Source organism: Thunnus albacares, chromosome 12, assembly GCF_914725855.1.
Source record: "Thunnus albacares chromosome 12, fThuAlb1.1, whole genome shotgun sequence".
In the NCBI taxonomy this organism is placed as follows: domain Eukaryota; kingdom Metazoa; phylum Chordata; class Actinopteri; order Scombriformes; family Scombridae; genus Thunnus; species Thunnus albacares.
Genome location: NC_058117.1, coordinates 17,833,681 through 17,855,411, shown reverse-complemented (window position 1 = coordinate 17,855,411; position 21,731 = coordinate 17,833,681). Strand labels below are relative to the sequence as shown.

The 21,731-nt window shown below is 38.5% G+C and overlaps 2 protein-coding genes across 3 annotated transcripts; both read right to left on the bottom strand.

Moving 5' to 3' along the window:
* Nucleotides 1–2,093: 2,093 nt before the first annotated feature.
* Nucleotides 2,094–9,347, bottom strand: ube2v2 (ubiquitin-conjugating enzyme E2 variant 2). 2 transcript variants are annotated; one of them, XM_044368923.1, is made up of 4 exons: nucleotides 9,237–9,347; nucleotides 3,442–3,590; nucleotides 3,180–3,305; nucleotides 2,094–3,004 (listed from the first exon to the last, which is right to left on the bottom strand). In XM_044368923.1, the coding sequence occupies exons 1-4, from the start codon at nucleotides 9,250–9,252 to the stop codon at nucleotides 2,858–2,860; spliced, it is 438 nt and encodes a 145-aa protein (XP_044224858.1). In that variant the 5' UTR covers nucleotides 9,253–9,347; the 3' UTR covers nucleotides 2,094–2,857. The 2 variants fall into 2 exon arrangements, with proteins under 2 accessions (XP_044224858.1, XP_044224857.1); XM_044368922.1 differs by lacking the exon at nucleotides 9,237–9,347 and adding an exon at nucleotides 9,165–9,198.
* Nucleotides 9,348–11,287: 1,940 nt separating this feature from the next.
* Nucleotides 11,288–19,787, bottom strand: mcm4 (minichromosome maintenance complex component 4). Its single transcript, XM_044368676.1, has 17 exons — nucleotides 19,680–19,787; nucleotides 18,328–18,402; nucleotides 18,007–18,165; nucleotides 17,715–17,878; nucleotides 17,518–17,619; nucleotides 17,324–17,419; nucleotides 17,111–17,206; nucleotides 16,643–16,781; nucleotides 16,259–16,479; nucleotides 15,999–16,119; nucleotides 14,863–15,122; nucleotides 13,870–14,235; nucleotides 13,628–13,755; nucleotides 13,198–13,405; nucleotides 12,848–13,076; nucleotides 12,445–12,578; nucleotides 11,288–11,950 (listed from the first exon to the last, which is right to left on the bottom strand). Exons 2-17 carry the CDS (start codon nucleotides 18,386–18,388, stop codon nucleotides 11,855–11,857), a joined length of 2,580 nt encoding a protein of 859 aa, XP_044224611.1. The 5' UTR covers nucleotides 18,389–18,402; nucleotides 19,680–19,787; the 3' UTR covers nucleotides 11,288–11,854.
* Nucleotides 19,788–21,731: the final 1,944 nt, after the last annotated feature.

Below are 21,731 nucleotides of genomic sequence, written 5' to 3'. Positions count from 1 at the left end.
GGGTCGTATACACAAATATATTTTATATTTATTCTTACATTGCTATTTTGATACACACGTTATTAATGATGGACAATGGGAACAAGATACCAGCATTCATACAAATAACTGTGCAGCTTTTACTGGCTCTGCACTAACTATCAGGTCATATGGACCATTTTTTTAAGACAGCTGAAGGCGACAGTTGTTATGCTGTGCAGCAAAATGTTTCACACGCATATCTAAAATCAGACTTTTCTTGCTGAAAAAGCTGTTAATATCACCGCTTTTGCTCATCCTTTCCATTTTGGGTCTGCACTGCACGCTAGTCCAACTACTCTGACCTACGGTAGTCAAGATGTGAAAGGATCTTTTGGTTAAAAGCCATGTATTACTATAGGATTATGTGGTTATTAAATTATAATAAAACAATCAAACTAATCAGATTTAACACTGAATGATATTTAGACTAATTAATCTCCTCATGGCTAATATGTTCAGTCTGACAGTCAAGAGGGCAGAGGCCTGTGTATGTGTGTGGACTCTGTACTGTAACTTACAATGTTAGAAGGACAGTTATGTATTTGCTAATTAAACAAATATAATAGGATCTCCTTGCACTGATGTGCAGTTATTAGTCTGCAGTCCCCACAACCCACTCCCTAAACATGATGGATTCAAACATAACTTAAAGGTGCAGTGTGTAGAATTTAGTGGCATCTAGTGGAACAGACTTGGCAGAAATGGAATATAATATTCATAAGTATGTTTTAATTAGTGTATAATCACCTGAAAATAAGAATTGTTGTGTTTTTGTTACCTTAGAATGAGCCCTTTATATTTACATAGGGAGCAGGTCCTCTTCCACGGAGGCCGCCATGTTTATATAGTAGCCCATAACAGACAAACCGTTACACCTTTCGCAGCTACTGTAGGTTCTCCTACACACTTGGAAGGGGAGGGTGAGGGGAGGTGTATTCATTTGGTTGCAACCTGCAGCCTCACCACTAGATGCCACCAAATCCTTCACACTGGTCCTTTAATAGTGTTTAACATTGCAACAGTGCACCTGCAGATATTTAAATCTACTAAAATCAAGGCTCAGTATGACAAAGCTCTCCCAAATCAAGTCTAGGGATGAACCCTGTTTTAGCTAGCGAGTTAACCTTTGGCTAACGTTATGATTACAGACATGCTCTCATTACTGAGTCAGGTTTAGCATACAGGTTTAATTGGTTTGGCTGGTTAAACTTCACACACAGTCTGATTTGATTTACCTCCAGATGCTGCAGCTGTCAGTCGCTCCATGTGTTGTGTGACTGTGTGTCTGTGCCCCCCCCCCCCCTCCCTAGATCCGCCCCTAGGCCGTCAAAATAACATCCAAAATAAATTGAGTCTAGTGCCAGAAGTCAAATCCCCCTAAATATACCACTAACCCTTCATTGCCTTCCAACTACTCTCACAGGCTGTTTTAACAAAAAATTTAATCAATTTTGCCTCATAAAAAAAATTAAAAATTAATAAATGCTTCAGTAACTTAATGAAGCAATACACAATCATTTTAAAGAGATAAAACAAACTGAGTGTACTAAAGCTACATTACACCATCTGCGGTGAACTTCCTTTAAACACCATTTATTTACTTAATTAAACTTGATGAATAATCAAACGTGAAAAGTAACAAAAGGTCACATTCTTAGAGGGAACAGTACCTGCGCTGGATATCTACTACCAAATACTGTTCAGCCTTCCAACTAAAACACGAGGAATTAATGCAAAACATAACAAGGTTTGGATGGACCATCACTTGTCCAGAAACAGGTTTGTTCATCTAATAAATATGCCAGCAAACGAGAGCTGCAGTGTATAATAAATGGCATTCTGACTATATTATTCTAATGAGCACAGGTCACATATCAAGTACCTGAAGTGTGGTGTCACCCAGCAGTTTCCTTAACCTGGTTTCTCTTACACAACCCAACAAGGAGCGAGAGAGTTTACTCACAACATATTGCATGACTCGTGCGTCCGGTTGCTAAGTTGTCAGCTAAGGCCCTCTTGTGGGAAAACTAGAAACTGTAGGTTCAGCTGGGAAGTCAAATAAACTTACAACATTGAGATTTGGGAGTGTTTTTTTTTTTTTTTCGCAGTGATTTTAATTTCAGAAAATCACAAGTTCATACACCTGCCATTTTCACTAGAAGTTGAATGCAAGGGTTTCAGAACAGAACAGGCTTCAACGTCTGTTACATGTCAAAGAGCTGCAGAACAGAAACATATTGGTATCGTGTCAAATACAGATATATATATATATTTATAAAAAAAATCTTTCTTACCTTGTGACACTACTTTTAGACTACAGCCACAGTTCAATACTCATCAATCTGCATGATATTTCAATGAACCTGCTAAGTTTGACTAACAACTCAAAAAAAAAAAAGAAAAAAAAAAAAAGAAACGTGGCTTCTCTTCGACTAGGTATTAGTTACAGAACATGCCTTCTTACACACATCTTGTTCTTTACTTCAGTGATCAGTCATTTGAACAGAAAACTACTGGGACTCTGGTACCCGCCTCTGCGTGGCATCATGCTTTCCTCTTCAAGTCCACTCAAGCTCAAACAGGTCGAACATAAAAGTCATTGTCAAATAACTTTATTCAAGGCGAATAACTGTGGTCTTGTAGTCTTTTAACTATCTACTCAGTGCCTAAACTGCAGGGACATTTTTTTTTTTTTGAATGAGCTATGTAATAAGAAAGTCCAATCTTGCTCTTGCTGACGATATTGTTGATGTGCGAAGTGAGCCTCTTGATGATTTTACACAATATTTCTAAGAGAGTAAGGTTTAAGACAGAGGGTCAAAACAATCCATTACGATTAAGTGCTGTAGGTTTGTCCTTCTGGTGGTTGTGGAAGCTTCATATTTTCTTTGGACATCATTAGACGCCTTAACTCTTGAAGAACAATTTTAATGCTATAAGAATTCTGCCATTTTGCTAATATTGGTATGCTACGTGAATCCACCTGTGAGACACAACAAAGACAAAAAAAAAAGAAGAAAAAAGCAGATTAGTCATTGTGACAGGACGGCTGACAGTGAGTTATTGCACATATCACATCTGAGGATCACTAAACTGCAAGAGTTGAGCTGATATGACACACACATACATAACCTTGTTGAGTTTGTGATGACACTCACCGTCCCGTTGGAATTATTTATCCCATTCATGCTAATTTTTGTTACAAATCTAACAGTCGGGGCTGTCTCTGGGTATCTAGGTCCACACTCCACTTTCAGACTGTATATCCTGTTCTCATAATTGGTCTGAAAAACAAAGAAGCAAAGAGAAAAATGATTTATGTTTGTCAAGAGTATACAATAATTGTCTGTGCTGGAATGGAAATCCACACACTGCAGTGAGTAAACATGCTGTAACTGAGGAGTTAACTGCTCTGCTTACTCTTGCTGGTCCAATGATCATGCCTGTCCACCGTGTGAGAGTCATGTCTTCATCATCCTCGAGGCCCCAGCTGACTGTGCCGTCACCTTCGCCCTTCTGGCCCTCTTCAAGCTCCTCCAACAAGCGAAAATTGCGTGGAACTTTAACTCCTAAAATGACCAAAAAAAAAAAAAAAAAAAAAAAAACACACACACAGATTTCAAACAAGAGATAAATGAAATAAGCACTAACAGTGAAAAGCTTTTCTCCCGGGAAACACTGCAACATGCAGCTGTGATTAATTACTGCAAAGCAAAAGTACAATGTGATCGATCAATCGCCTACTGAGCTGAATCACACACATCTCATCTCATTATCAATGGAGTTATTAGATGACGGCAGCACAATACGCAGCATTTGCTGTGTCTTTCTCCCCTTTACTGTCATCTCTTTACTGCCTAATAAATAAGTCTAATAAAGACATAAAATGCCCAAAAAATAATTTTTATAATAATATTAACCTAATGAGGATAATATACTATATCATGATAATGTAAAAATTTCTTCTGACTTTAGCAAAGGCTGGTATAGAGCTGAACGACAAGTCTATTAATCAATTAGTCCATCAATGGGGAAATCAGCAACTATTTTGATTGACTGCTTTAATCATTCAAGTCATTTTTAAAATCCCAAACATTTGATGTTTCCAGTTCAAATGTGAGGATTTGCTGCCTCTCGTCTTAAATAGTAGGAAACTGAATATTTTTAGCTTTTGGACCGTTAGATTAAATAGGTACTTTGAATATGTCACTTTGGAAAACTATGACAGGCACTTTTCATTGTTTTCTGATGTTCTATAGCCCAAACAATTAATTAATTAATTGACAAAATAACTGGCAGATCAATCAATACTATAAATAGAGTTGAAACGACTGGTTTATTGGTAGAAAATTAATCTGAGATGAATAATTTTCTCTGGTTCAAGCCTCTCTTTTAGTTAAATCTTTGTACGAAAAATATCTTTGGGACGTGGCCTATTGGTCGGAAAAAAACATTTGTAGATGAAAATATGAAACACTGAAACAGGCTTTTTAAAATTATTCTCTGACATTTTTAACTAAACAATTAATTGATTAATCGAAAAATAATGTCAGATTTATCAATGATGAAATGAATTGTTAGTTATAGCCCTGGACTGGTTTTAAGTCGACAGTTCTTTGCCTGAAATTGAACTGCAACATGAATATCGAGGTGTTTGTCGATGTTGGAGCTCAAACTGCGAGTCCTTTCATGAAAACTGATGCAGACATACGTTCATATTTCCTGTCATAGAAAAGTTCTGCATCCAAATGAGTAAGTGTGAAACAGAAAGACAGAACTGGTTTATACAAGAAATGACTCGACAGATTAATAATAACGTACACTGACCATAGCAAATCGCACATCCTCGTCTACCTGCATCTAATCTGATACTTTGTTCACAAGGACATTCACCAAAAGATATCTGATGCTGTTGAACACTGACGCTTAATACAATCAGCACTCTACAGCCGTTTGGAAACAGTCATGAAGCACATGGGTCTATATAGGGCTGGGTGATACAACGATGTCAATTCATTATTTCTTTCAGGTTTAAAGGCTGATTTTTGCTCTCGAGTGAAAGTTAATTGTGGTTTTAAACTTTTCTTTGTGGTCAGAACATGACAAACACTTGTCAACATTTCACAAATCTGAGGTATAACATTCAAAACAATTATGATCATCTTTTTTCAACGTCCAAAATATGCATGAGCAAAATTAAGTAAAATCCTTTTTCTGTCATTTTTCCTCTACAAAATAAATATCCTGATAGAAAAATGAAGTGCTGCAGTTTGATACAACACATGTAAGATGGCTCAGACTGCAAAGTTAGTTACATGTCCAGTAACACACGATAACGTAAGTATAACACAGGTTAGTTACTGTAGCTACAAATTACAGATGCCATGCAGACTATCGGTAGATGCTACAATTTACAGATGTTCCCTAAACACCTCATATGCAGGCTACTGCTACTGGTAGTGTTTTTGTTGCTCTCAACCGAGTTATTTTTGCTTTAATCTTCATCATAGCGGCTAATCAACTGCTGTACATCTAAACTTACATAGCTCTCCCTTCTTTTAGCGACTTTCTTGCTAATCACAGTAGTTTTCAGATCTGCTAGGTACTTAGCTTAGCAGTTAGCGATGGCTTCTGTCTCTCCCTCTCAGTTTAATTATACTGAACATTTGTTATATTTCTATCAAGGAAAATTATATTGATATAATTATTTTGATGGTTTTATCGCCCAGCCCTAGGTCTATACTGCTGATTTTAAACAAAATGATTCAGGGTAACTTGCAGTCATTTTATGACTTATGTCATAACTGCCGAGCTGATGATAACATCACTCAAAACTAGTCAGTCAAAGTGTTGAGCTACTGGGAAAATGTTCTCAGAAGACAGTTCAGGCGTTGGCATTAAACACGCAGCCTGACAGGCACTCACGGTGGCGTGAATGATGAACCACTTACAGCTCATGACTGGAGGAGTGGTGGAGGTTGAGAGGGAGAGCACTTAAGTGAAACTACTGCTATTCATAATTATGATCCTAAAGACAAATTCACAGAAGAGGAAGTGAAAAGAGCGTTTTTTTTCTCTTTCTTTCTTTCTTTTTAAAAAAAGCCCCCGTGACTAAATCAGGAGACGTGGTGAAAACATTCAAATTGTCCCCTGCTATCGAATCGTTCATATCACTTCACGCAATGTCAGACTACATTCATCATACAGACTTCAAAAATCACTTTTAAAAATCAATAGCAGAGGCCACAAAGGAGGATTGATTTTTAAGTGGCACATGACCTCTCCCATTTTCTTAAAAGGCATTTTGTCACAGAGCGTTCAGGATTTTTAAGCCCTTTATCACCACTCAAACACTGGTACAGATTAAGGCTGCAACTAACAATTTATATTATTATAATAACAATTAGCCTAATCTGCTGTTATTTTCTTGATTAATAAATCATCACTTAGCCTATAAAATGTGCTATAATAGTGAAGAATGTCTGTTATTTCCCACAGCCCGCACTGATGTCTTCAAATGCTGTTTTGTTCGACCAGCAGCCAAGAAACCCCCAAAGATATTTAGTGTATAATTATATAAAACAGATAATAGCAGCAAATATTCACATTTGAGAAGCTGCAACCAATAAATGTTTGGCATATCTGCTAAAATCGACTAATTGCTGCAGCTCCAGTACAGATTACAGCCCGACCAATATTATCAGCCGATTTGAGCTCATCACAGATATGTTGTATCAGGATATCTGTTGGCCGACAGCTAACAAGAAACTGAATTGCAGGAAATCCAATACAGGCTTGCCAACACCACTCAATTTAATTTAATGCTTTTACTCATCATGTTTTTGAACGTTTTATAGGCCAAGTTTATTTTTTCTTATCTTACTTAATAAACTCTATAGTGCATGCGTTGATTTTTCACCATTTTCTTAAATTTTACAGACAAAACAATTGAGAAAATAATCAACAGATTAATCGATAATGGAATTAATTGTTAGCCGCAGCCCTTTATAGAAACAGGTTGCTGATTTAGTGTTTATCAATTAAAACAAATGTTCAAGTGTGTCTTAAAACAACAGTCAGGTGCCCATATATACAGTGAAAGAGGTTTTCCTCGCTGTAATCATTCCTCCTGTTCATACGGGCTATTAAAAGATCTCCTTCAAATGTGCTTTCAATGTAAGTGACGGGGACAAAATCCACAGTGTGTCCACACAGTCATTTTGTGCAAAAATGCATTTAAAAGTTTATCTGAAGCTTAAATGACGCTTCAGCGGTCTGAGTTAGTCATACCAAGTGAATATCTGCCACATTTACAGTCTTTTTAGCATAAAATTCCCCTCAGACAGTGTTTCTCTGTTGAGCTGCGGTGGAAGTATAGTAACAAAAAGACAGACTTTGGCACTAAAAAGACTGTAATGTTGAAAAATATCTACTTGATTTAACTAATTTAGACAGCTGAAGCTTCATATTAGCTTCAGATAAACTTTTAAATACATTTCTGCACAGACGGAAGCTTGTGGACTCTGTCCTCCATCACTGACATTGTAAATTCATTATGAAGGGATCTTCTAATGGCCAGTATGAACAGGAGGAATAGTTACAGCAAGAAAAACCTATTTCAATGTTCATTGTTTTAAGACAGACCTTTCATGTTGCTTCTTTCTTGTTTGCTGAAGGAAGGCTGTTACTATCCTACCAGTATGGTTAGGATTAGCCCCAGTTTGTACTTCTCATGAATTATCAATACTCTATACTTTTATTTTTAATTTTCTCTACTGTAATCTTTGGATAATTTGTATTATTATTGATATGAATGCAATGTTGTTCCTACAAGCAGTTTGTAACGTATGTCAAAGTTCTTGGGGAAAATATAGTATCATTACATTCATACAGTGTAATGGTAATATAATACATGTCAGAGACACACACTAAGGCTTGGTCAGGATAACTGGATTTACTGGTAAACTGTATGTGCGTGTCGGTCTAACTAGTTATTCAGCTCTCTCTAAAATCTAAAATAACCTCGTGCTTCAGTGCGTTTCAAAGGGCATCACTGTTTTACAGTCTCCACTCCTTTTTAAGGCATGTCATCTATGGCACTAGTAACCTAAACCATAGCCAAGTTAAAAATGAATCAGCAGGTCGCGCCAACTTGCCCTGAGGTAGTTTCGATTATGAGCAAACTGACGTTACTTCCCCGTTTTCACACCTTAGTAAAATGTTTAGTTTGTTTGATTTAAAAAGATATATACATATAAGTAGAGAAGGAAATTAATCTGGTTTGATTTTTAAAGGTCATATTGTTTTACTGTGATCTTGAAGAGTGTATTTTGCAAGTTTGAGAACCACGCTTGCTTCCTGCTGAGGCAAGCACTGGCTCCGGCTATTTGCTGAAACGCAGCGTGCCAACTATAGTGTAAAGCTATGAATCCCGCAGTCCCCTCTATGCAGTGCCAAACATTTTCTTTATATGTTGTCTAGGTAGGCCTGAAATCCAGTCACAATCTGACAATAACGTTAGAAAGTAGAATGCTAATAAGAGCATAAAACATTCCCGTCACAGTTGTGTTGCAATGTGCGGTGTGTCGCAGGGAAGCCATTAAATTCACCACGTTGTATTTGTCGCTATTTAATCATTTTGATCAGCTTCGGGAATATTAAAGCACACAAAAGGCTTGTGCCTGGACATCCGATAAAACAGAGAAGTTACTCCGATGAAGTGAGCAGGTAACCGGGACGTAACGGGGCGGACAGTCGCTGCCGCGGTCAGAATATTCTAGCTACGGAAGCTAACTAGCGGTTGTTTACAACGGTCATAAAAACTGCAACATATACACCTCATTGAACTTTTATACCGCATGTTTCTGTCTATAGTATGTTCTTAGTGTCACGTAGAGGCAGTATTAGTAGTATAACCGCTCGTTTTCAGACACCTTGAGCTATTTTAGCTAACTTAACTAGAGAAAGCTATTCACAACGCCGCCTCGCTTAAGCTAGGTTAGCCAACACCGCAGCCTCCATGAAATAGATGGCACCCGTGAACACCATCGCTTCAACCGAGAAGAGAAGGGAGGGGGTGTTCTTTCGACAAAACTACACCTCAGAACAACTTTATAAAATAACATCTCAAGTGAGGAAATCGCCACGTTTGCCGTCCGACATGTCGGCGCGGCCCCGGGCTTCGCTGTGGATGTTAAATTTGAAGGCTCACAAACCTGAGGAGGCCGCCATGTTCTTCAGCCGAGTCCAGAAGCACACTGAGGTGTGACGTCACGGCAGCGTCACGCCGGCAGCTCAGCGCAGTGATCCCAACAAATGGGAAGAAGAAGATATATATACTGTATTATATATACTGTGTATGAATTCTGCATATATATACTCCACCCAGGGGAGGACTTTACTATTAGGCAAGGTAAGCAACTGCCTGGGGCCCCAATTAATAGGGTCCCAAACAGCTACGGATTTATTATGATGTTTAAATATGAAAATATTGAATTATGTTTCTATTCTAACTCATTTACCCCGAAATCATTACAGAAGGCCCCAAAAGCACTTAAAATATGCAACTGTATACTTCCTCTTGTATTTCAGAGGAAAACATTGTGCCACTACATTTACCTGATGGATAAATGTTACTGGATACATTGCAGATTCAGATTTTATTCACAAAATACACATTATAAGCACTTTTTTTACTCATGAGGAGTTTTTATCACAATACAACATTTTTGGTTCAATCCCCTCTGGTATATGTTTCCTATTTAGGCAACAACCAAGGGTTAATCATCAGTATTTACTATTTCTTACTCCAAAGCACTCTCCTGTAGGGAAAAACTTGTTTTTCTTTGCATCCGTGTAATAAAAATAAATCCGTAAGAGCACTTTTTCAAAAAGACATCATCACATTACCATATGTGATCTCATACTGGAATCGCTTTTTGAATAACCTGACATGGAAAAAGGGCCTGCAGTATCTGATAACTAACAGAATGAAGGAAGTTTCTATCAAACTTATTCATAGATTTTACCCAGCTCAGATGTATTTTTTAAAAAATAGAAAAGATATTAATAATCTTTACGTGAACTGTAACTCCTCCAAGCTCAGTTTGCTTTTTTTTTTACTTTTCTTCTGCAAACTGTAAGATGTATATTTTGATATTCTGTATATGACAATTTTGTGGAAAAGGAAATTATACCTGTTTTTTATGTCAATAAAGAAGAGGGGGAAAGATACACACTGCACTCTGGTTTTCACAGTTTATTGTTCACTAAAACCCTGTAAGTGTAGTCTGAGTCCAGTCACAGCTAGTTATTCTACTGACATCCTTTACTGACACTTAATTTAGACACTTCTACGCATTTCAGTTGTTCCTTACTTAACAAGATACTTAATGGACAGGTTCACAATTTTCAAGTCTATCTCAAAACAACAGTCAGGTGTCCACATGAACAGTGACACAGGTTTTCCTCGCTGTAATCATTCCTCCTGTTCATACTGGCTGTTAAAAGATCTCCTTCAAATGCACTTCCAATGTACGTGATGGAGGCCAAAATCCACAGTCGTTTTGTGTAAAAATGCATTTAAAAGTTGATCTGAAGCTTATGTGAGGCTTCAGCAGTCTGAGTTAGTCATATCAAGTGGATATCTGCCACATTAACAGTCTTTTAGCATCAGATTCCCTCTTTGTGTTTCCCTGTTAAGCTGCAGTGGAAGTAAAGTAACAAAGAGGGACCATGTGTAATTGTAGAGTGTGGTCTTTAAAAGCTCCAAATTCCCAGAAATATTACTGAGCACATGACCTGTGTCTTCTGAGAAGCCAAAGACATAATACAACCTGCGACGATAGATCACAAGACATTGCTCGTCACATGTCAAAAACATTATTTAGGCTAAAACAGTAAAATATTAAGATATCATGTCTAAAATATTATCTGCATAAAAGCCATCATCTGCAATATGAATGTTCATCTTCATGTCCCAAAAACACTACTGAGGACATGATCTGTGGCTTCTTTTTTGTAAGAAGCCAGTTTTACCAACTGAGGCCTCAAAAATGTATAAAAACAATTTTAGATGTTTTCTTCTATGATTACGAGTCTCAAGATTCAGTATCTCGCTTCCGTCGTGTATGAAAGCCGACATTTTAAGATAATTAAACCTATAAACTTTGGCCGCCCTGCAGGATGTAAACAACAAAACATGAGTTTCTTGTTAAGCTACAACGACTGAGGACAAAAAATAAATAAATAAATAACTTTACAAGCGTTTTCAGTGAGCAACATTTTATTCTCCTCCTATAAACAGACAGTAAACACAAGCTACAACAAGTCAAAAGTAGACTCTAAATAATACAAAATGAACATCCTCTATGTCTCAAGCTTGCTTTAACATTTGTCCCAAAAGAAACCAACAAAGAAACAAACGTTAACACTCAGTCATTACAATGTACAAGTTGACAAAGTGTTAAATGCATCAAGCTTTTTACCAATAGAGCACAAAAACAGCAAGAGCATGACGTGAAATCAGGTAACAAATGAGATACAAGCGCTTTTAAATATTACCTCATTATTGCCAGAAAATTTGTGTTTCGGTTTCTTCTTCTTTTTTTTTTCTTTTCTTTAACAAGACACCAAAGTCTGAATCATGACTCATCTGGTAAATCTGAATCATGTTTCCAAAGTCCAGGGATTTTCAAACATCTGAGACGTTCGAAACACATATGGTGGTTTCATTACACCATTTTTTTTTTTTTTTTTTTTTACAGCACAAGAAAGATGTCAACACAGGATACGATTTAAAAATTAAGGACTGTACATAATTGCAGGGTGCGCCTTAGGCGAGGAGACGAACAGTCTTTCCAGTGACTGTCAAATAATCCTCGTCAGCCAGAGCCCGCAGCGCCTCGTCAAACAGCTCCTTAGTGATCGCCTGGAGAAAAGAGCGACAGGGACAAAAGTTATTACAGGAACTGTTGTTGATTAAAAAAAAAATGGACAATGTAGAAGTTTTGAAAAGTTACTTTGTGTAAAATGTAACTACAAATACTTTCGTAGCTTTTTCTTCTACTCGGATGACTTTAATTTTATTATTAATATTGAAGTGAAGTTATGTTGGACGGCAACCTTTCATCTTCCATTTACTGCTCACGGAACCACAAAAACTTCACTTCACAAATGTCAAAATGACTGAAGATTGTATTCTCGCTGCACTTTTACAGTTCTAAACCGGCTAGCTGAGATTTAATGGAGCATTACTGTATCTTACATCACTGTCATACACCAGAAATTAAAAGATCTCAAGTCTCTTAAGTTCTCACAGCTCTGAAGTTGTAATAGAAAGATCAAAATGAAGTTTCCTGCATTGATTTAACTCTGTAATAAACTAATAAAGCTGTACAATGACAGGCAAAATGACATATTTACCGTCTCAGACTGTCCTCTGAGGTCATCAAGCAGCTGCTGGTATTTCATGGCGGGTGTCTTTCCTTTAGCCTGGATCAGTTTCTTCAGGGCCTGAGCGATGTCCTCCTTACGCTTGCGGGCGGTGGCGCTCATACCTGCAGTCAGAAAACAATATAATGAAATACGCTGCTTCCTTTTGTAGCTTGCGTGCTGATTCACTTATAATATGAGCAAAACATGATCGACCGCAAAGCAGCAGTGAAGGCTAAAAGTAACCGTTTTTAAGTCAGTTGGAGTTGATGCTAATAAGACTTTGGATCGATATGTCTACTGTTAATCTTAGAATAATCTCAGAATATCACGACGGCTTTAAAAACGTTCTCAAAATACATCCAAAAGCAACTCAATATTCTCTCCGACATACCTGTTGTGAGAATAGAGATGTCGACAAATCCTGTCCTGGGGTCGGTGGCCGACTGTTTGAGGGCCTCTCGGTGTAGCCGCTTGGCCTCCTCCACGTCGATGGTCTCCACCTTTTCAGAGAAACGCACCTTGGCGTGGGCCTCTGCCAAGCGGATCAGGGACTCCAGCTGTCTGGGGTAGGCGGACACCATCCCCCTGCCACTGCCGATCTTCCTCATGTCAACGTAGGCCTGAGGACCAACACGCACAAGGTAAGCTCGGAATCCAACAGGTGAATTATTAGCCCAAAACTGGCTGAAACTTTTCAAGAAAAATGTTTAGAAATCGTGGAAATTTGTAGAGAGAACAAACCTCGATCAGTGCCTGGCTGGCTTCCTCGCTCAGTCTCGGGTTTATGTACGTGCGTGCGTATGCGATGTAGTCCTTCAACACAGCCATGTCGAGGAACTCCTCCTCTATCTGCTCCTCACTCTGGTAGTAAAGCGACACCAAGTGGTGGGCCAGTCTGCGATCGTAAGCCTCGTCTTGGGGGTCCAGCATCAGGAAGATCAGGTCAAATCTGACGGAGCACAAAATTTTTTATGTTCAAAGGCTGTAACATGATGACTGAGAAAACCATTGACATTAAGGTTGTTCCTCGATTTATTTTGAAGCTCATCTGTAGCTGATTAACGAGCTAAACATCAACCCGCCTATTTAGCAACATTTTTAACTATGATCATTGCGAAAATCATTTTCTATCAGTTGTTCGAGTGTGACTGAGCTGATTGATTGTATTAACCTGGACAGCAGCGTGTGAGGCAGCTGAATGTTCTCAATCGTGGTCTTTTTGGGGTTCCACTGAGATTCAATGGGGTTGGCGGCGGCCAACACGGCGGTGCGGGCGTTCAGCTGGCAAATGATTCCAGCCTGCAGACGTAAAAGAACAGAAACAGAGTGAGAAATATTATCTTGTTATTTCCTCCTCATGAGTTTCCAGCCCTTCAATCCAAAACCTCTAAATATCAAATTCATCAAACACACCTTGGCGATGGAGAGAGTCTGCTGCTCCATGACCTCGTGCAGCACCGAGCGCGTGTTGTCGCTCATCTTGTCAAACTCGTCGATGCAGCAGATGCCGTTATCGCTCAGCACCAGAGCTCCGGTCTGCAGGACCAGCTGCCGGGTCTCTGGATCCTTCATCACGTAGGCGGTGAGACCAACGGCGCTGGAACCCTTTCCTGACGTGTACTGGCCGCGGGGCACCAGGTTGTACACGTACTGCAGCAGCTGTGACTTGCTGGTGCCGGGGTCTCCGCAGAGCAGGATGTTCACCTCCGCGCGGAAGTTGCCACGGCCGGTTTGACTGAAGTCTTTCCGAGTGCCGCCGAACAGCTGCAGCAGGATGCCCTGAGACAAGAGAAGAAACTAAGCACTCAAACAAGTGTCGTTGTTACACATCTAAGAGGTTTTTTAATATAGTTAGAATATCAATACTGTGACGACACTAGAAAAGGTTTATTATAATATCATGTAAGGCTTCAGTGTGATGTTTTCCTGTTTGTAAAATGGTTGCAGAATAGTTTGATGAACTTATTTAATCATTCAAACCAAGTGAGATAAACAAAAGGACTTCCACCACAAGCTTTTCTCTTTTTATTTTCATTATTTAAGTTGTTATTCTAATTTTTATTTCTTTGTGTTTTTCAACTTGTGGATATTCTCACATATACAGGTGCAGCAATTTTTCCTGTAGATTGCACAAAGAGCTCACTGCTGTCATATAAGTTCTGATGAAGGCTTCCTGCTGAATCTTATCAGCCGTTTTTAAAAGGCTGCTAGTTGAAAATTAAATTAATAAAAATGACCTGAGACATGAGGCGATTCTTTGTTTGTTTGGTTTTTTTTTTAAATCAATGAAGTGCTGCATTTTCCCTGGATTTGTTTTAGGGAAACAGATGCATCATATATCCTAAATAATGTCAAATTACAGATATTAAAACGTATGAAACTCAGTGTAACGTCACACACACACACCTTCTTGATGTCCTCGTGTTCGTAGATACTCGGCGCCAGGGCAGAGGAGAGACGTTCGTAGACGTCCGGTTTGGCTGCCAGCTCCTTCAGGGTCTGCACGCGGTCTTCAGTGAAGAGCTTCTGTTCGGCCTCCTCGTCCAAACCGTGCAGCCTCTTCTCGTCGGTCTTGCGGAAGTGGATGGCGTCTATGTGTGTTTTGTACACAGACTTCACGTTGCTCTGACGTGGGTTCAAGCGCATGGGGACCGCTCTGTAGATACCTGCAGGGACAATTTGGGAAGCTGTTAGGATGTGCGTGTGGAAGAGTGAAAACTGGAGAGCCACAGTGACGATTTCAATTAAATGCCAAACATTTGCTGGTTTTTACTTCTCAAATGTGAGAATTTTGGAGCTTTTCTGTTTTCTATCATTGTAAAATGAACATTTTGGAATTTTTGGTCTGTTTGACTGCAACAATTAGACGAAATAATGTAATTGAATACTTGTTCAAGCATTTTTTTGAGCAAAAACAGCAAAAAAAAAAAAATCCACTGATTCCAGCTTCCAAAACGTGAATATTTCGGGTTTTCATACTCTTCTGTGATAATAAATCAATTATCTTTTGGTTTTGGGCCGTTGGTCGGAGGAAACAAGATATTTTGAGAAGTCATCTGGAGCTCTGAGAAGTTGTGTTCGTCACATTTGGCTGACATTTTACAGACCACACAAATAATCAGGAAAATAAATCAGATTAAATTGATAATGAGAATAATCTATAGTTGCAAGCCTAAAGAAATAAGACAGCTTGGGTTTTTAAACCACCTTTTATGGATTAAATTAGAGCTGAAACAACTAAGTCGTATCAGAAAGTTTATCAGCAACTATTCAAGTAATCAACTAATCATTTGCATCAATTCCCCGATTCCATGCTCAAATATGAGAATGTTTTCTCTGCTTTATATTAACTATATACTGAATGTTTCTGGACTATTGGTTGGACAAAACAAGCTATTTATAGACACTTTGGGCTCTGAGAATGTCAATTTTCACTACTTCCTGACATTTTATAGATAAACAATTAAGAAAATTAATCAGCAGATTAATCAATAAAGACGATTATCCTTAGTTGCAGCCCTAACTGTAGAGATTTAGCTTACCGGTGATGTTTATTCTGTCTCCTGGCTGCACTTTATCCACCAGGTCATTGTGAGCATAGACAACAGTTGTGTGAGGAGTCTGACCGGCGGGCATGTCTTCAGGAGACTCCTGAATTTTGACCTGTGGAAGATCAATAAAAAGAACAGATGTCATGACCTCAACAGCGACACATCACTAATTATTACTTAACATATTACGAGACTAGGTGTCATTTACTGTAAGCAATCTGCCCCATTAACCAACCCCATCAGACTCTCACCATCTGTTTGTCTGAAAAGACGGAGCGATTGTGAATGAGCGCCAGGCTGTGGGTGGTGTTGCAGTGGCGGCAAACAGCCGGCTCAGCGATGCGGCCGCGATCCACTTCCACACGGGTGCTGAAGGCGCACACCTGGCACTGGAAGAAAGCCTCCTGCATCTCGGGGATGAGCTGCGAGGTGCGGATCACCATGCCGCTGATAGTGATCAGCTGATCGATGTCTGCGGAGGCAAGACATAAGGCACACAGAAGCTTTACCCTGAAGCCGATACCTCACATTTTATCAAACCGAGAAACAATGTTCACAAAAATCCCACATGAAATATGGGATAAAAATATGTTTGAAACGGTATCCGGTGACATGGCTCATGAATCCACACACACCTTCTGGGTTCAGGGTCCTCATGTTTCTGGTTTTCAGGGCGTTGTAGGGGCGGACTTGGATCTGGAACTCCAGGATGGAGTCGGGGAAACGCTCAAAGAAAAGCTCGTTCACTGCCATGTCGAAGGTCGGGATGACTTCCTGCCGAAGGAACATGTAACATTTATATCAATATGTTGACACACAGCTATGAGAAAAATTAAGTATCATTGAAATTAAAACCAATTCGATGCCTGAAAATAAATCCCTACGTCTGATAAGTAAGATGTAGTCAGTTTCTCTTCCACTTTAATGTATAATCTGGTAAAATGTGTGCAAACATGGTGCAGGAAACACTTTGGAATAGAATTGATGGCATCCAAGCTGATGCTATCACCTCTCTACTGCCAAACTCAGGCAAAAATCCCCCTCCTCACAAGAAAGTAATAAATAAAACTGTTCAAACTGAATATGAAATAAAGGAACTATACCTGTGGGTAGCAGATGAGCTGCCTGTAAAGTTCTGCATCAAAGGCCTGAACATGGAGACAGTTCACATTCAGCACTGGATCACCAACAACACTGATCTGTGGGACAAAAAAAAAGTAAAATTAATGTTTAAAACAGAGATTTCCTTTGATGTTAAGACTCAATTTTTGAAAGAACAACATAGTAAACAGATATGACTGAGTACACTACAGTACCTCTTCCAGCTTCTGCATGTATAAAGGCTCGTTCAGGTCCAGACCAGCATTCTCATCTTCAGTGGATGTTGGGTCGATGAATCTCTGCAGGAACCTCTGCAAGCAAAGTGACACAAAAGATGTAAACAATAACTCTTATGGACTAAGAATAGAGGTTTCTATTGGAACAGCTGAAGAGTTTTGTTCTTTCGTACCTGAAATTTCTCCTTGCAGGTCCCGACATTGACATCAGTCCCCCAGATTACGAGTCTCTGACCTGCATTTTGCTCGCTGGCAACTGCGCCGTCGGCACTCGGCTGGGGGAAGACCAGTGAAGAACAGTGTTAGCGATTGAGTTTCTCATCGTCATTTAGGCAATTGTTCAAATATTCTTGACCCCTCCTCCACTGACCGGCTCAGAGTGAAGATCGACTTGGGGAGCCTTCCTGACTGAGCCCAGATCAGGACGCTGTCTGGCAGGTGTACCACGTACGCCACTACGCGGGGTCCCCTCAACTCTGGAGCTAGGGGTCCCGTACATCAGAGGGGAGCTCATGTCAACTTCATTGGGTTGAACTGTTAAAGAGGGACAGACGTTTATATCACACGGGTCATCAAGCGTGTCACAAAAAATATTATACCTACATTTCCTTTTGAGAAACATTAAAATAACTCAAACTAGACACACGTGTGGTCTTTACTACCTGATGGTCTCGGGCTGGAGAACAGAGAAGTGTCCTGCGGCGCCGATGGACTGAGCATGTCAGTGGCCGGGGAGGTGGGCATGGGCATCAGGTCCCCATTGGACGAGTCCTGACCTCTGCGCCGCTGCGAAGGAGGCGAGGTGGGGCCTTCGCTGCTGGCTGATGTTACACATGACAAGAAGAGAAGTCGGCGTCAGTAAATACAAAAAGACAGAGTCCCGACCTATAGTCACATGACATCTCAGTGACGCTGCAGCTGAAACTCAAGAAGTGTTTAGCAAAAGGTTTCATTTCATTAAAGATTTTAAAAATTGAACTTACGTGTGGGTGGATTGGTATTCCTTCCACGTTTGCGTCCAGGAGTTGATGTTGGGGAAGACATTGTTGATGCAATATCTACAAATTAAACGGATTAAAATGGATTAACCTTAGTATTAAACTTATCAAATATTCAAATGCTGTCCTAAGTCTGACACCTGGTGGTAAGATTTCTACATCCTGGCAACTGAACTTGGAAAGAAGGATAAAGCATGTTTGGTTGTGTTTGTTTTTCTATGGGAGGTCAGAAGGGACAAAAGTATCAGCTTTTAATAAGATTTTGATGTGTGTGTTGCCACAAAATTTTATAAGGGGCTTAGTGTTGGAGGTAGATCTAGGAGTCTGTGGGAAATTTTACATCGATGTAGTGATGATTGCCAGAGAGTTTTATCGACCTTTTCGTGTCATCCGTGTAGTTCTGTTGCATACTTCCATGAAAATACTGGAACTTAACTGAGCTGATTTGTAACTGTACTTAATGTGTTAACAGACTATTGTTTTTATTTAATGGTTTTAGGTGATCATGTAAGTGGATTCATATGTTTGTATTGTATTATTTATATCAAACTTCCTACATAAAAAATTAGCTGGGTGAAGTCTGGAAATCTTGTAAAAGCCAACTAACTCCTTTTTTGCTCAACCTCCACTTTCCTACGTCACTACGTTGCACTTTTCATTTGCATGATGCCGATGATGCTGATGTGTTGTGGGCTTTGATACCAGCTGTTAAAAAGACAATTTACTTGCACTGTGGATTAATATTTTCATTTTGTGATACATTCCTCCACTCTTTTCACTCATTTTATCACATTTATATGACAAAACTCGACATGACACAGACAAACATACAGTGCAAAACATGCCATAAACTCAAAACAATATCATATTAGTTTAATCTACTTATGTGACTTATATGTTATTTAAGATCACTTACATATAACATAGTTTATATCACTTGGCCAACTGCTTTTCTTTACATGTTTATTCACCAATAAGTTAACATCAGATTCTCCAGAATGAAGCTTTAATGTTTTCGATTATAAACCACAATATGCTCTTACATATTGTAGGTTTAGTTTTAAGTGTTTTAAGTGTGTGTTTTCCGACTTTTACTATAAGATTTCAGTAGGTTTGCAGTTAAGTTTCCACCATTTGACATGTGGCTGCACAGGAAACAATAACCTGAAACTTACTGGGACTGTTTGGCCTGATTTACATGTAAAAATGAGCATGTCAATAAAATAACACGTTCATGCGCATTAAACATGTTTAACAAACGAGACTCTGGCTGGCTAAACTTCATTTAATGAACGGATTAATCAAAGATAAACTAACAAAAAGAAGTCTGTTCTTACCTCTTCTTGCGTGTGCGTCCGACTGCTGCAGATCTGGCGCGAAACTGCGAGTGACGTAATTTTCGCGGGGAAGTTTGGACCAATCGGAGGCCAGGATCGTTCCTTTCTTTCCGGCCGATATCTTCGCTTTAGTGGGGGTGTTTGTGTTGACTTTTACATCTTACGACTTTAACTGAAGATAATAAAATGTCTTAGTACGGAGTAAATAGTTTAAATCACTTCTGAAAATACACGTTTTCCTCGACATGAAATTCAACACACGAACTACAGAACCTGCACGTCTCTTTATGATGTTTGATACCCTGAGCTGATTTGGTTTGGTCCAAGTGATTTTTTCCCCCCACTTTATCTTTATTGACAAAGTTTTTAAAAAAATACAAACATTACAGCACCAGAAAAACATAAATATATATAAATATCTAAATAACTGATGACTGGAAATAAAAAATAAAAGATTTAGGCTGCATATAGAAATTAACAAGTGTATAAAAAATAAATAAAATACCTCAGTGAGTTTCATAATTGCAGTACAACACAAAAAGTATACATATGCATGTATATTACTTTGTAGTGTATATCATTTTATCTAAAATTAGGAATGTTTTGGATGCTTTCTATCGTGATACACCTTATGTAAAGAATTGAAAACAACTTTTGAGGACTATCAAGAACTATTTGGCTTATATTTAATTATTCTTGACTCATATGTATATAGAATTTTCTAAGAAAACACAAAGGTTTGATGGTAAAATCTATCAAAAATTTTCCAACAATGCAAAACAATGTTTAGAGACAGTAGTGAAGACAACTGGGGAAATATCTCACTAAAAGTGGGCAGAATAAGAAAGTTTAAAGAGTAAGTGTTCTTCCTCATTACTGCAAAATGGCCAGCTGAAGGAAAAGTAAGCTCTGAATTGACGTTTTTACATTGACCACCACGTGGCGCACTTTACATGTGAGAAAGGACCATGAGGAAGGAAAATTACAGCACACTTCCTGAAGAGGGGGGAAAAAAACATAGGAACATTTCCGAGAAGTGTCAGTACATGTGTGTCAGTTAAGGTGGTGTTTTAAAAGATAACATTTATAAGATAAGATAAACAGCAGAAATGCTATACATCACTAATAGAAGCTTATCAGCCACCTTTAATTCATTTCTCTGCCTCCTAATGTCACACTGTAAACTGTATCCAGTGCACTGAAATGAGAAAATTTAAATTTAAACTAATAATTGGCACACTGGGTGTGAATTTATTTGCTTTTTTTTTTAGTTTTACGCTGAATTGATATAAATCTGTAATCAAATATGACTGTATTGATGTTAATAACCAGTGATGAGAGTAATTAAAGGGTTTCGTAATGCAAACATACATATTTTACTGTCATGTGTAAGTCTAAGCAGACTATATATATAATGTACAAATACTTTATGCACATAAAACCACAGCTATAAGTAACTTATATTTATTCTAGCTTTATTGAAACTACCTGAACCACAACCTGACCTGTATTTTGTTGTCTTGCTCTTTCCTGTGTATAATAACTATATGTTTAAGTTTGTTTAAGTTGTTGTATTTGTTCAGCAGCACGTCCAGTTTCGTATCCGTCTGTAAATTTGTTTTCTGTGTAAGTAGAAGGCAAAACCCTTGTATGTGTAAACTTGGCCAAGTTGAACCGTCTTATCTTCGTCTTCCCAAAGTTTTTGACAACCAGAAGTCAATTTTCAATCAGATACAGGGGTCCAAATTTATGCAACTACTTTTCTCAGTGGGTTAAAATGTCTCAGTGCTTAAAGTCCTTTAGAGCAGATTTTTAAAACGGCTTTAATGTTAGTTTTATCATTTTTGTTGTTGTTGTTATTTTTCTTAATAGTTTGATTTTCTTGTATATTTATAGGTAGAGATAATCAATAAATCTCATAGGCTTTTACCTCACCCTGCACATTGATTTTTTTTCTTGTTGTTTGTATGTATTTGTTTGATTTTAACCTGTGCAAATAAATAAATAAGTTGAGATAAAGATAAACAATTATATTTTTATCAGCTATATTTT